Genomic DNA, 14,351 nt, shown 5'->3' on the forward strand with positions numbered 1-14,351 from the left:
TGACGGGGAAATAACTTTGCCTATACGAGACCACGACGCATCATAACCTTATGTTCCTCCTGAATTGTTGAAGCTACTAGATATCTTGAATAGATTGAGAGTTCCTCCTAACCGAAATATCTGTTAATCTTGTCGAGCATGAATGGCTACTCTTGGGCAGATGAGGAATGTATCAGTGACACTTTTTGACTATTTTTCGTCTCGTAGTACATCAAGTGATATAGTAGACAATAGATCATCTTGAATAAGTACACGTAAGACATGCTATAGCGACATGAGGTTTGGTGAGTGAAAATAATAAACAAAATGGGTGACTTTGATAAGAAAAAAGTGTGGATACAAGAGAGATATAAGAAGCGCACCGAAGATAGTTAATCGACTATGATTTCATTCGGATAGTTACTATTTATTTTTCTCTCAAGGCAAGAACTGGCACCAAAACTCTGATTTTGTCTCCTGATTTTTCGCACTCCCATTTTTACTCTCAAGAGCCTTCTTAAATAACAGAACCTCCTTTCTCTTCCTCTTGACTTCTCTCGCCTCGTGCAACCTTCTCTTCTTCTCTTTCTTTTCCACCTTCTTCTTCGCTCTCTTCTCCATCTTCCCCATCCTTACCTTTAACTTCTCGCTAGCCTTCTCGCTAGCTTTCTCGTTTGTCACCTGCTGCGTACGACCAGCGAATAATAGTTTAAGCTGCACATGCCTGATAGTGCCTGGGAGCTCTGGATTGTAGTCGCGGTTTGTGAGATCCGGGTCAGAAAGTAGGCGGGTAGTTTGTGCATGGAGTTTCTGGAGAGCCGATGTGAGAGGTGTGGCAGGATGGTCCGGGAAAGATGCAAAGATATTCTTTCGATGAGGATCAGGAAGCGGTCGGTAGCTGAGTCTTGATACTTTTGCTTCTTTTTCGCCATCTTCGGCTGGGTTGATGACCTGTTCAATCTGCGATACTTGCTTTTGCTCACTTGCCTCTTCTTGTTTCTGATGCGCATCTTCCTCAAATAGATGAGACGAGCTTTGCCCTCTATTTTCAAGTACAAATGCTAGACCGAGAGAGTGTCGACCGTTGCTGCCATAAATGGTGCCAGCTTCAGAAGCCTCACCAACGTTGTCGGTCCAGAAGATTTCTCCCTCAAACAGTCTCTTAGCGGTTCGATATACGGTACCAGTGACTGGGATGAGTTTGTTCGTTTCGTCCATGGTAGCATTGACTTGTAATCGCCCACTGCCATGACCAATGGTGATTGCACCCTCCATCAAAGGGTCAGGAGCTAGCATCTGCTCAACAATGGTCCCAGGTATGCGAGCTGCGACTGCTGTTGTCAATGCTGCAGTCAATGGGATAGCCCTATGGGGTTGCGTGTCTGAGAGGAAACGGAGGACAATATCCATTTGCGATGACACAAGTGTTTTTCCGGATAGTACAGGATGAGTGGATGACTGCGACACGAGACCGATCTTGGGAATAGTACGGGGTACCTCATCTTCTGTTGTTGCAATTCCCATTGCCACTGCTGCGGCTTTCCGTATGTTTTCGAGTAATGCGAGCTTGTCCGGAAGCTTGTTGAAGTCGTTGGGAAGAATGGTACCCTCTACGCCAACATCGTCTGCGCGGACGAAGACCGCCGGATTTGCTCCGTCTACGCAGGATACTTTGTAGCCTGCGATGTTGTCTATCCGTTTGCCTGTAGGAAGCACTTTACCAGTCTTGCTGCCATACGGGTGTTTGAAGTCAAGTCTGATCTTTGAACCGTTTCCAGTCACTCCGTCAATACTATAATCTCCCACAACAGCAGCTTGGGCCCCGATAACTGTAAATGTAGAGTTTATCAACTTGCCGGTGTTGGTGTTCCGTATTCTGACTGTGACCTCTCCGTCACCCTGTGCATAGATTCGAGGCGGAAGGAGACCTGCATTGTATGCATAGGGACCGATGGCGCTACTCATGTTCCCACAATTGCCTGCAACGTCGACTTCATTGTTCTCGATGCCCAGGCCTACGAAAGTATAGTCAACGTCTACTTCCTGGCCATCAACATTCTGCCGTGCTTTCTCTTGAGCCTGTACGTCTTGAGCAGTTTCTCGAGCTGCATCTATCCCACCGTACCCTGTACGAAAGCGAGTTGCAGGTACACCAGGAGCAAACCTTTTTCCGTAGGGCTCGATTAGACATATCTTGCTCAAACTCGATATGCCCGTGCCCATACCATCGAGTTGTCGTCCATAGGAATCGCCACTTCCCATGATCTGGCGGAAGATGGTCGGCCATTTTGCGCGCTCTTTGGGGAGATGCTGAGGTTGGATCATGACTGCCCGCGATGTCCCTCCTCGATAATAGGCAGCCTTGATAGGCTTCTGCACCGATGCAAAGGGAGGCGCATCATGTCGAGACACAAAAGTGCGTATGCGGAGGGAGTATATTGGCGAAGAACGCATTACGCATCACGCATCATGGAATTGAGCCCTAGAGAATCAAGTCAGAGATCTCAAAGTAGATCAAAGGCGAATATTCGGAGAAGATCCGACCTCGGGACGGCAAGGCTGGACCCTGTTCGGGTGGGTGCGCTGGGCAATCCCGTCACAGCTCCGAAATTTTCTCGAAGACGATCAACATCATTGCATCCCACATTCTAACTACATACCTTTTCTTGCCGCACAATCATCTCGCTCCACCCTCGTAGGTTTCACATATCAACACACAACATGCTGCAAAGAACTATACTCCGCGCCTCGAGGCAACAGGCTGCCCGCCAAATACGGGCTTTTGCGCCACTACGTCAACAGTTCCCCATCACACGAGCAGTAGCCACACCCGCCATCCGATGGTATTCAGATGCCCCGCCGGCAAAGGAAGGCGAAGCAGCCGAGAAGAAGGAGGATGCGCCCGCAGAAAAGAACGAGGTATCACAATTGAAGGAGCAGCTAGAGAAGAAGGACAAGGAAATTGTCGAATTGAAGGTATGCCACACCCCAAGACACAGGAAAAGGAGGGGCAAACAACTAACAATGCCTGACAGGACAAATACCTCCGCTCAGTCGCCGACTTCCGCAACCTCCAAGAGCGCACTAAGCGCGAAATTGAAGGCGCAAAGAACTTTGCCATCCAGCGCTTTGCCCGCGATCTCGTCGAGTCGGTCGACAACCTCGACCGCGCCCTTGGCACGGTGCCAGAGGAGAAGCTCAAGTCGGACAACACTGATCTGATTGCCCTGCACGATGGCATCAAGATGACCGACACCATTCTCATCAACACACTCAAAAAGCACGGATTGGAGCGATTCGACCCCTCGGAGTCGGCGGAGAAGTTCGATCCCAATGTCCATGAGGCAGTGTTCCAGGCACCGCAGCCAGATAAGGAGGACGGCACTTGCTTCCACACACAGCAAAAGGGCTTCAAGCTCAACGGCAGAGTACTGCGACCAGCAAAGGTTGGCGTTGTAAAGAATGCCTAATTTACAAACTCCTACACGATCTATGACGACTCAGACTCTTTTTTTTTCTCGCATCTGTATGACTACCTACCTTGGCTTCGCTGCTCCAAAAAGAAAGGCAGCGGTACATTTTGGGGAAAAAAGGCGTTTTCCTTCCTGTGTATGTGCCATACTCATCGGCTTACACTTGGAAATTCTCTTCTTTTTATGGAGACAATGTGTACATATATTCCCCTCTCTCACACACGCATCTGCAAACAAATGTTTCGCACCAAAATTAACCTAAATGACGTAACTTTGCGAAGTTGTGTATCTGTAATATTAGCTTATTGATGGACAATGATGATGAAAGAAGAAGAAAAATCTTGAAGGAAAGAGAGAAAAGGTCAATTGACATTTGCTTTCGACTCCCCCTCCACAATCTGCTCCATTCTGAATAAGAATTCGTTCTCTCTGTTTGTGACGACGCCCAACCTATTTTCGAACGCCAGACCATGCATTTGTTTTAAAACCCAATCAGAGTATATTGGGTATTTCAATTTCCCTAGGATCTCCCTTCCAAGTTCGTCATACATCTACCAGCCCTGGCCGTAAGGCGTAGCACCATATGGCGTGGTACCTCCTTGGGCTGCACCACCCCAGGAACTGGCACCGCCATAGCCTCCGGGGCCTCCCACCGGCGTGTAACCTCCTGCATCGCCGTAGCCTCCGCCATTCATCATGGGGCTTTGGGCACCGCCGAAGTCCTCGTGGTCTCCAATGCCACCAGATAGTTCTTTGAGGACTTCGGCAAGTTTGATTTGTAACCGTTGGATTCCTTTTGTGACAATCTGATCGGGCTCGATACCACCGACTGTCTCGACGTCGTAGAAGAAGCGCGTGGGCACGGCGTTGTAGTTGAAGGGCTCGTCGGGGTTGGGTGGGCCGCCGTCGAGATTGACACGGGCTTCGTCTTTGGGCCTACGGGCATATCGTTAGTTCGACGCGATCCCTTCACTCCACTCAACAAGACTATACATACCACTCCTTCTCCGCGTCTTCCTCGTGCCAGTAGTCCAGGTGGTGCAGCTTATTTGCGGGATCGTATTCGAATCCAATCGCTGCACTGGGCGCCCACTTTGCGTGTTCCTTTGCAATACCCTTCTTTGCAATGCACTTCATGTTGATGGCCTGGCCTCTGCGTAGCTTCACGATACAACTGCCCGTCCCCTCTGAATCCGTAATCACTGGCCGTCCTAACTCGTCGTTTGGCGGCCTCGACTCGATGACCAGATCGCGCGCATACACCTTCATAACCTCGCTTCCTGTGCATTTGGCATTGAGGGTAAGAACGACGCTGCAGTTGTCGCAGTAGCCTTCGCAGTCGCAGTCGCGCGAATACAACAGGTCGTCTACGCCCTTTGACGACAAGGGAATGAGACCAAGTCGGTGGCAGACAAACTCGTCGGCAAGGACCGATGTGTTGTCAAACACTTCGACAACATCGATGGCAAGCGTCGGGATCTCGGCGAGCATTACACGGCGAAGTGCATTTGCGGTCTCGAGATTGAAGTTCTGAACAATGAAGTGGGCGCGCTGGTTGTCGGCCTACGCATGGCTGTGTTAGCTCGACGTATCCGCCAAGGTAGACAGAGCGGGCGGTGTACCTGGAGGAAGCGGACGTTGATTTGGCCGCCATCTGGATCATAGTCCATCGCGTCGTTGTGTGGGTGAGAAGGGGGCTGAGGGGTCGTGAAAGTCGCAAGCGAGCCGAGGTACTGAGGCGACTGGAATGGATGAGCAAAAGGTACGTGTTGGCGTGTGTGGGGTGGTGCTGGCTAGGGTCGTCGTGCTATACGGAGATTCTTTGAGGTGAGTTTGGAGCTGAGAGGCGGCCTAAGCCGATTGCGGCTGAATACCCCATGCGCCACATCTGCGCCACAGATTGGTAATGTGAGGCTCGGTTTGCCCCGATGGTTCGCATGGCCTAGAGTGTTCTCTGGTACTTTGGTACTTCGTAGAGTAGTGCCATGCATGATACTAACCATCCAAGTGCCATGTAATATGGCGAAGAAGCTTAGAAATGAATTACAGCATTGTCATATGTGCGCCAGTGATTCTACAGTGCTAGAAAGAAGTCAATGTTATCGGCGGCTTGCCAATGCAACAAGAGTCGATAGCATCAAGAAGAAACGTGCCAGCTCAGCAAAGATGCTGAGCCTGCGGACTTCGAGACGTTAGCGCGACAAGGCGCAACTTGCATCCAGCCTTGTGCGCAAGGTGCTTGCGACACCTCTTATCGAAACATACGCCGCAAGTCAGGCACGGGAGAGTTGTCGCGTGTAAGACACTACTAGATTGCTACTATCGGCTGACAAAGTCGACGTGCACAGGACTGCCTAGGGTCATGTTGCTAGTTGAACCAACCAGTATAATGGATTACCCTGTCAGGTCGTACGGCGCAGCACGAGCAGTGACGTTGTTGAGTCTGCTGCCAATCAAAGACTCTATCATTTGCCGAGTTGGAAAGACAACGGCTGTTGCAGCGTGTATGCAGTATAGTCAGTCTGAACACAGCCAAGGCGGACACTAACAGTAGGCTTATTGCTTCAGCGCTGTGCGGATATCATTCTGTGGCCTAAAGCCGATGCTGCTAGAGTTTTCCTTCGTCCGGCTGGGGGCGGAGTTGAAGGCGAGTGTGCAACAACGAGGCTGAGGCCTTCTCCTTTTCTTTGCGCACCGTGATGTTGTCCGCTGAGTCTCCATCAAAGACGCGTCTCCGAGGCCCGTGACCCCTCACTACGCAACGTGTTGAGGAGTAGAGTATGGGGGGCAGTGCAGTGGTGCCCAGTCCTGGCAATGGTTGCAGGTGTGGACGGCCAAATTCTAGGCTTGGCGAATTGAGGCGGAGCAACGCTTGCTGCTGGCATGCCGAAGCTGGAACCACTCGCCGTCAGAGGGCAATGTTTGATATAAGACGCACTCTGTCACAACATTAATCCCCAACTCACCAAAGCTACTCAACCCACCAGACATTCAGAAAATATCTGCTCCTCTAGCATCCATGATATCAAGCATGCAGGCCACCATCCCATCGCCACAGCGCTCTCGCGCATCATCACGAAGCAAGTCACCGCTTTCTATCGACCTGTCAGACTTGCCACCACTAGTCGAGCCATCACCACCCTCAAACACTCTCATAATCACCGTAAGTAATGTATCGAACGACTTGCAGCTGCTGTACTAACAAGACTCAGAATCTTTTGGCACCCGAAATCTTCCAACTATCTACTCTTACCGAGATCCGCGAAACAATCAACCAACATGCGAAAGTGCACACATGGGCACCGCTCAAATCTTTCCGTCGTATAGTGGTCTCCTTCTTCGATACCGACTCTGCGATACAAGTTCGCCAGGCTCTTGATGGCGAGCAGCTTATGGGCTTCCGTATCCGCGTATACTTTGGCGTAAACACACCCATGAACCCCTCAGACCAGCACCTGGCACTGCCCAAGTCGGATCGACTCTTCTTTATCTCGCCACCACCGTCGCCGCCCATGGGCTGGGAAACAAAGGAAGAGGATGCGCCCAACACAATTGTCCACCCTGAGGATCTGGCAGCAGCACTAGCCAAGCTCCATGCAAACCCCGAGGCCTCGTCACCTACTGATAACGGAAGCAACACTATTACCAGGAGGCGGACAGGCAGCACAACTGTAGTCTACCACCCGGAGGACCATGGCGACTCGCCTAACCTTCCAGCCATATCTGTTGAAGACACAACCGAGACACCTGAGGCTATGACGCCCCTCGATGCAATGGAGGGTGTCGAGGGACCTATTGCTTCGCAAAAGGCTCAAGGCATGAGTACCAGCACCGCCAGGCCACCAGTCGAGCTCATGCACTGAGGCCTCATGTCATTGTTTTTCGGGGGTTTCTTTCTTTCTTTTCTTTCTTATGTGTTATCAAAAAAGCATTACATGCGCATGATTCAAAGCATGGCACGGCTTCGGCGTTTGTGATTTACTGGGTTGGGAAATGCTCGGTTCTGAGCTGGTTCCGTGCATCGGATCTGGGGTTAGCATGAATTGCGGGCGCACGTCGATTAGCATAGTACTTGGCTTCTGCAGGAGTTGCAGCGCATATGGAATGAAACGAATACGTCTAATCTGAGACTGCATTGCTATATGTGTACAGCGAGGAAATAGAGATAGCCATTAAGTTATGGCTGAACTTGACTTAAGATGCCAGCTTACCGGTGTACCTTGGAAGTTTCACCTGATGGAAAGAATGATGCGATCATCCGTTTTTAGTCGATTACGACGTTGATGTTGCGACCAGCCCTACCCTGTACACTGAAGCGTAGCTCTCGCATCGGGGCGTGATTAAGCGATCATGAATGTTGTGAACGGTCACTTGTATCTTGAATTACAGGAATTCAAAGAAAGTACTTATTTACCACCGTGACTCACAAAAAAACACTTAACTTTTGTTGTCCATGTTCGCGCTGTGAGGCACGTGTGCACGTGATACGCCAAGGACACTAGCGCGCACCACTGCGTAAGCGAGGCCTTTCGAAAAGCAGATTGCGAAATCTCCAATTCAGACTCTCACGACCACCTACTAACGTTGCAGCTTCCACACGCCGTCGAGACGCCGCAGTCAAGATGAAGCTCAACATCTCCTACCCCAACAATGGCACCCAGAAGCTGATTGAGATTGACGATGAGCGCAAGCTCCGCGTCTTCATGGAGCGCCGCATGGGTCACGAAGTCCCTGGCGACAGCGTCGGCGACGAGTTCAAGGGCTACATCTTCAGGATCACCGGTGGAAACGACAAGCAAGGTTTCCCAATGAAGCAGGGTGTCATGCACCCTACCCGTGTCCGACTCCTGCTCTCTGACGGCCACTCCTGCTACCGCCCCCGCCGCACTGGTGAGCGCAAGAGGAAGTCCGTTCGTGGCTGCATTGTCGGCATGGACCTTTCCGTCCTGGCTCTCAGCATCGTCAAGAAGGGTGACGAGGACATTCCCGGCCTGACCGACATTGTCCACCCCAAGCGCCTCGGTCCCAAGCGCGCGACCAAGATCCGCCGCTTCTTCGGTCTCAGCAAGGAAGATGATGTGAGTTTTCTCATAGCTTCTTCGCCAATCCTGCTTCGCCCAGCGGATTGAGTCTCGCTCTTTCCTGCGACTAGCAGCGGATTGAGTCTGAGCAAGAAGTGAGCCTAGTAATTATAAAGGTTTGAGAACTAACAATGTTATTCGTAGGTCCGCAAGTTCGTTATCCGTCGTGAGGTTCAGCCCAAGAAGGAGGGCGCCAGGCCCTACACCAAGGCCCCCAAGATCCAGCGTCTGGTCACTCCTCAGCGTCTCCAGCACAAGCGTCACAGGCTCGCACTCAAGCGCCGCCGAGCGGAGGCTTCCAAGGATGCTGCCGTACGTACATTCTATATTTATGTACAGAATCAAAAACTAACAACATGGTAGAACGAGTACGCTCAGATCCTGTCCAAGCGTATCAACGACGCTAAGGCTGCTCACGACGAGGCCCGCAAGAGGAGGGCGTCTTCCATGAAGCACTAGAGGATCATCATGAATTCATGATTGGGTCGTGAAATGGTTACATTGGCGTCGACACGAAAATAAGGGAGTGGGCTCCTGTATCTGAATGAAAACTTCGGGCATTCAAGGGGATAGGCGCTTCTCATACCACTGACTGTTTCAAGCAGTTGTCTGAATAAACAATTGCATCACTTCACGACCGCCACGTATGATCTCTGCATCTCGCCTTGTTATTTTTCCCGTCTGTACTTTGCGACAGCTATGTACCGGCACCTTTGCAGAGCACTGTTGCCATGATTCCTGGGTACTTACAGAGTGTTATAATCTCGTTGGGAGTGTTATTGAGCAAACAAGCATAATTGCTATTGCCTCTAGGCACTCTCATTCATGAGGCTGTTGAACTTATCTAATCACTGTGCCCTGACTCTCAATACCCCTAGCATATGGTCCCTCTAGGATGTCGCTCCCACCCAGCAAACCTACTGCCCCATTACCCAGTAGTCCGCCTGATGGCACGCTACCTCGACGGTCCGACCATATCTCATGAAATCGAATTGCCATATCACTAGCCGCAACCACTATGCATCCCTCTTCCACACCTCTCCTTGACCAAACACCATCTTCGCCTCTTGCTCTTCCGTTGTTACTGTCGTCGTCCAGCTGTGCTCCGCTTGTAGGTCCACCAGGGTATGCAATGGCGCACAGAGCACGACTCTCATCATACCAGGGCACAGCAACGAGCTGCTCGCAGCTAGGCCACGCAAACACCGCAATACGATACGGATGTTCTGGTTGGGCAAAGCCAAACGTTGCAGCTATCTCACGCCGCGTCTGCGACCAGATAAGACTAGTGACCTGGGCTGCACAGTCGATGGTTGCAAGACAGGTACCCGAGCGTGTGTGGTAAAAGTGGATACAGCGGTCATTTGAGCCGCCGCCAATGGCGATGAGTCCGCGTTGCCAAGGACAAAAGGCCATTGCTTTGACGGCAGCGTTGAGGGTCCATGTGTGCTTTGCTGCGGAGGGAGTGAGATGCAATACTGAGTCATCGCGATTCGACACTGTGTAGATGGATTCTCCCGTCGGTCCCTGACGGACGTCGAGCAAAGCTGACGTGTCTTGGCCTGGTGGGTTCGGGCGGAGGATCTTCTTCGTTTCGAAGAGATTGCAGTTGTTATCGTTTCCGCCACTTGCGAATAGCTCGCCATCTGGAGACCATGTGAGGCCACAGATTTGTTGGCTGTGGATTGTTAGACGGACGATAAGGGTCATGGCGCCATGCCAGCCAAAGAGCGCGCTTTGGGTCTCCGAGGGCCATTCAACGCTGTAAAAGTAAATATGGCCCACTTCATCTCCGATGATCAACTCTTCGGTTGAGACGGTCATTGCTCTATCGCGAAGAGAAGGGCGCTGCACAATAGTAGGTCTCCAAGCTACGCATGATACTGCCTTGGGCTGTGTAACATCAAAGCGAGGTTCTGAATCAAAGGGGCTCCAAAGTGAGATGCGTCCGTCTGCTCGTCCTGCAGCGAGGATTGCCTGGCCACCGCACTCTGACGAAAAACTGAGGGATGTAACGTGCCGATCCACGGGGATACTGTTTGGCGGTCTCGCATTGAGTGATTCTGGTGTGTTCACACCACTCCGCTCTGACCAAATGTGTACAAAGTTCCCTAGGCCGACAGCAAGGCATTTGGAGGTATCTGAGTATGCGATTAGGGTGCAATAGTAGTCGTCTCGAAGGTCAGGTGCGTCGAGAACTGTGGGTTGGGTAAGCTTCAATAAACTCGGGGATTTCTAGCACCTATCTGAACGGCAGTATTGGCACAGTTCTTCGCTTCTGCGGTACTTGACGTTGTGCTTCATTGAAGCATTAGCCCAAAATCGAGTGGAAGATATTGTGGGAATTCAGAAAACAAACGTGAGCTCAAATTCTCTTTGATCCATGCGCTGTCTCGCCACACATGTCTGCCATGTGATGGTGCGCTAGACTCTGGAGAGTTTCGAGAAGTCCACAAAGGTGTATGTTGGAGTATTCGGTCTGTACGGTCGATATCCAGTGCTAGTGCTAGTCGCTGTGCATATGCTTCTAGCTCAGCTTCAGGATCCGCTCGGCTAAGGAATGCGGATTTGTAGAGCGGAGCATTCGTTCCACTACCGAGCATCCTACCTCTTCCAGTGGATACGGCTACCACCGTGTCACTCACAGCAGAAGGTCCACCAACGTTCCAGACTGCGCCAGTACTGATCTGGCGAGCAGCTAGGGGCACAGAACCTCGTCTGAAGTGAATATTTCTCCTATTGGCGTTGACCCTTCCCAATATCATTGAATGTGTCTCTCGAAGCCCACGCAGCTCTTCATTTAGCCGACCACTCCTGCGTAACCGACGACTGAAGGCGTCTGCGTTTGTGTGAGTACCTCGGTTAGTAGCCTGTTCCGTTTTTCGACGTTCTGCAGGACTATTGAGCTCAAAACTTTCTCGCGCAACAGCTGGTGGCCGACGGTAGGCTATGAAGCGATCAGGCGTGCCTGTTTGACTATAGCGAGTCGACTCTAGCAAGCCTTCTCGGGCTACGGATCGACTAGGTCTTATGGGAGAACTCGAATAACATAAAGGAAATGGGCGTAGTTTATTATCTGGATTGCTTTTCCTCGCTGGGGTGTCAATATGGCTTGTCATGGGCCGAACTTGACCTTCCTGGGTGACAGGTGATGCCTTAGATCCCGAAGATGGGAACCGTGAGTATGTAAGCTTTTCGACCAAGCCTTCTGAGGAGACAGGATGGCTATGCTTTCGCCTTTTTGGCAGTGATGACCTTCGATCTGGGCCGGAATTATGTATTCTGCTTGGATGAAGTGGTACTTCGTCATGCAAAGGATATTCAAATATCACGGGTAATGAACGAGCGTGTTTAATAGCGAGATCAAGAGATAGATACGAAGAGGGTGGATCGGTAGCGGCAAGTCGCTGTGGTTTGACAGGTGAGTCATCGTGTGGCTGCACCGGTGAAGAGTCGCACTTGGTTGCGTCGAATACCGGAACTGAGAGCGCGTCAAGATGAGAACTGAGTTTGGACTTCCTAGGAGAAGATGTTGGGGTCAGGTGAAGGTCACGGATGGCATTGTCGACGTCCCGAAAGAAGAGACAGCTGCGACTTTTGCGAGGGGACCTGGGTGTCCTTGGTGATGACCACTCTTCTGTGCTGTCGGTCTTTGTAGGGGACAGTGGCAGTACGAGGTATTCAGAGGTCAGTGGAAATGCGTCATCAGCAGTGTCGTTCATGTTGAGCGGCTGGAGCCAAGATGAGTAAACTGAAGGGCTTGTGTCGCCAACCTCAGTTCATGTGAAGCTGTATGGAGGAAAGCAGCCAGCAGATTGGCTACACCTATAATTTTACTGTTGGGTTAGTAATAATAATGGCGAATGAAATTTCAAGGATGTCGTGTGTTAAGTGTAGATCTGATGGAGTGTTGAGTGGCAGCCTCCGTGGGCGGTGACGTGGGGGTAGGAGGTCCACGCGCGTAGTGGGGCAAATCCCACTGCGGCTCCAATCTACAGCAGCTGCGAACTCGCATGTTGCTCAAACAAACACCATGGCAAGCGTAAGCAGACGGCCTGCTTACATACATATAGAGTATGACTAATAATTCTAGCACGGTATAGCACGCGGGACAGGTCCTGTTGTACGTTCTGAGGAGGCTCGACAGAAGGAGCTTGAGCAGATTGCGCAGTACAAAGAGCTGGCAGATTCGGTGAATACAAAGGTACATGACTGGTCTCGGATAATGCCAGAGCAGGGCTAACTTTAGATACTACAGATCGCTGAGAAGCAATATACAATCGAAGCCCTCGGCCTAGTCACAAAACTGCTAAACGAGAACCCCGAATACTACACAATATGGAACCACCGCAGACGCGTCTTGATGGCTCTGGTGAGAGCAGAAACGCCCGGACAATCCCCACACGACTTGCTGCAGGATGACTTGCAACTCACGTTTGCACTGCTCCGAAAGTTCCCCAAGTGCTACTGGATATGGAACCATCGCAACTGGCTCCTGCGCCAGGGAGAGACCTTGATGGGAGTAGAAGCGGCGCATAAGCTCTGGTCGGGAGAGCTGCAACTCATAAACAAGATGCTGCATGCGGACAGTCGAAATTTCCATGCTTGGAGCTACAGACGTATTGTGGTGTCGGAAATCGAACGCTTGACCGCGGATTCAGAGCCTACAACTGAGAACACTCCAAAGAGTCTCGCTGAATCCGAGTTCGAATATACCACTAAGATGATTAAGACCAACCTCTCCAACTTTTCCGCTTGGCACAACCGCAGCCAACTTATCCCCAAGATTCTCCTTCAACGTAATGCAGACTCCAAAGCACGTCGCGCCTTCCTCAATTCAGAGCTGTCTTTGATATGTGAAGCCATAAACACCGACCCGTTCGACCAATCCATATGGTTTTACCACCAGTACCTCCTCTCAGTTTTGTCTCCTTCGTGTCCACCAAACCACCAAGTCGTCCAAGATTTGACTAATGACGAGCGGCAAAAGTACTACGAGAATGAGATGGAATATATACGGGAGATCTTGGAGGATGAGGCGGATTGCAAATGGATATACGAGGCGCTCCTCGGGCTTGCAGAGGCGTACCTAGAGGTCGATGCTGGCACAGGGACGTTTACGACAAAAGACATGAAGTCATGGCTAGGCGAGCTGAAACGACTAGATCCGTTGCGGCGAGGAAGGTGGGACGACTTGGAGAAAAGACTGAATCTTTAAAATGCCAATCAATGAAAGATGGCAGCCATCAAGGCTTCCCATTCGCTTCTTCAATGTCTGCCTTTGCAGGCACTATTTCTTTCTTCGCTTCTTTCTTCCAAGCCCACAAACCTAGCATGTTCGACCAGGAATTGTCAGGCGGTTGGGAGGCAATCGTTTCTTCGTTAGCCCGGAGCTGAGGCTGTGCGGGGCTAGGGTTGACTCCACTCGAAGTAGCGGCAGCAGCCAACTCTCTAATAAGAGTATGAGTAGGGGCATACAAGGGCGCTAAGAGATTGTGCATACCGTTGGTACTCTTCATTCATCCGTGCGAGTCGTTGTTTCTTGAACTCGCCATCAAAAGTCGCTACTCCAATTGATACGCCCATAATCGCTGCCAATGCGATGGGAACGATACGTCCTGCCATTCTTGTTCGCTTGTTATGCGTGCGACCTATTGATGTCTTCGCTTCGAGGTGGAGGTGAATGACGAAAGCACTTCCGCGGGGAAAAGTTCGGCATGCCTCCGCCGCCAGGACGCGCTAGCAGGCGAAGCACGGGACGACGCGTTCATGCCTACCATTTACAGGCAGAAGCCCATTCCACCAACGTCGAACCGCA

The 14,351-nt window shown here is 51.1% G+C and overlaps 9 protein-coding genes across 9 annotated transcripts; 4 read left to right on the forward strand and 5 right to left on the reverse strand.

The window, feature by feature from the left end:
* Positions 1-741: 741 nt before the first annotated feature.
* COCMIDRAFT_76278 (uncharacterized protein) lies at positions 742-2,433 on the reverse strand (the record flags this gene model as incomplete). Its single annotated transcript, XM_007692791.1, has 1 exon — positions 742-2,433. A coding segment is annotated over one exon (1,692 nt), but the record flags the coding sequence as incomplete, so codon positions are not given.
* A 267-nt stretch (positions 2,434-2,700) lies between these two features.
* Positions 2,701-3,449, forward strand: COCMIDRAFT_7929 (uncharacterized protein; the record flags this gene model as incomplete). Its single annotated transcript, XM_007692777.1, has 2 exons — positions 2,701-2,955; positions 3,015-3,449. 2 exons carry the CDS (start codon positions 2,701-2,703, stop codon positions 3,447-3,449), a joined length of 690 nt encoding a protein of 229 aa, XP_007690967.1.
* A 554-nt stretch (positions 3,450-4,003) lies between these two features.
* COCMIDRAFT_39446 (uncharacterized protein) lies at positions 4,004-5,122 on the reverse strand (the record flags this gene model as incomplete). The annotated part of the gene is made up of 3 exons (XM_007692786.1): positions 4,004-4,388; positions 4,450-5,015; positions 5,075-5,122. The coding sequence occupies 3 exons, from the start codon at positions 5,120-5,122 to the stop codon at positions 4,004-4,006; spliced, it is 999 nt and encodes a 332-aa protein (XP_007690976.1).
* A 1,361-nt stretch (positions 5,123-6,483) lies between these two features.
* On the forward strand, positions 6,484-7,315 carry COCMIDRAFT_103331 (uncharacterized protein; the record flags this gene model as incomplete). The annotated part of the gene is made up of 2 exons (XM_007692792.1): positions 6,484-6,615; positions 6,665-7,315. The coding sequence occupies 2 exons, from the start codon at positions 6,484-6,486 to the stop codon at positions 7,313-7,315; spliced, it is 783 nt and encodes a 260-aa protein (XP_007690982.1).
* Positions 7,316-7,372: 57 nt separating this feature from the next.
* On the reverse strand, positions 7,373-7,588 carry COCMIDRAFT_103346 (uncharacterized protein; the record flags this gene model as incomplete). The annotated part of the gene is made up of 1 exon (XM_007692793.1): positions 7,373-7,588. One exon carries the CDS (start codon positions 7,586-7,588, stop codon positions 7,373-7,375), a length of 216 nt encoding a protein of 71 aa, XP_007690983.1.
* Positions 7,589-8,074: 486 nt separating this feature from the next.
* Positions 8,075-8,992, forward strand: COCMIDRAFT_103365 (uncharacterized protein; the record flags this gene model as incomplete). The annotated part of the gene is made up of 3 exons (XM_007692794.1): positions 8,075-8,530; positions 8,678-8,845; positions 8,897-8,992. 3 exons carry the CDS (start codon positions 8,075-8,077, stop codon positions 8,990-8,992), a joined length of 720 nt encoding a protein of 239 aa, XP_007690984.1.
* A 381-nt stretch (positions 8,993-9,373) lies between these two features.
* On the reverse strand, positions 9,374-12,255 carry COCMIDRAFT_103366 (uncharacterized protein; the record flags this gene model as incomplete). Its single annotated transcript, XM_007692795.1, has 2 exons — positions 9,374-10,731; positions 10,893-12,255. The coding sequence occupies 2 exons, from the start codon at positions 12,253-12,255 to the stop codon at positions 9,374-9,376; spliced, it is 2,721 nt and encodes a 906-aa protein (XP_007690985.1).
* Positions 12,256-12,566: 311 nt separating this feature from the next.
* COCMIDRAFT_7933 (uncharacterized protein) lies at positions 12,567-13,751 on the forward strand (the record flags this gene model as incomplete). The annotated part of the gene is made up of 3 exons (XM_007692778.1): positions 12,567-12,575; positions 12,627-12,737; positions 12,792-13,751. 3 exons carry the CDS (start codon positions 12,567-12,569, stop codon positions 13,749-13,751), a joined length of 1,080 nt encoding a protein of 359 aa, XP_007690968.1.
* A 28-nt stretch (positions 13,752-13,779) lies between these two features.
* On the reverse strand, positions 13,780-14,158 carry COCMIDRAFT_103333 (uncharacterized protein; the record flags this gene model as incomplete). The annotated part of the gene is made up of 2 exons (XM_007692796.1): positions 13,780-13,984; positions 14,037-14,158. 2 exons carry the CDS (start codon positions 14,156-14,158, stop codon positions 13,780-13,782), a joined length of 327 nt encoding a protein of 108 aa, XP_007690986.1.
* Positions 14,159-14,351: the final 193 nt, after the last annotated feature.

This window comes from Bipolaris oryzae, assembly GCF_000523455.1.
Source record: "Bipolaris oryzae ATCC 44560 unplaced genomic scaffold scaffold_141, whole genome shotgun sequence".
In the NCBI taxonomy this organism is placed as follows: Eukaryota; Fungi; Ascomycota; class Dothideomycetes; order Pleosporales; family Pleosporaceae; genus Bipolaris; species Bipolaris oryzae.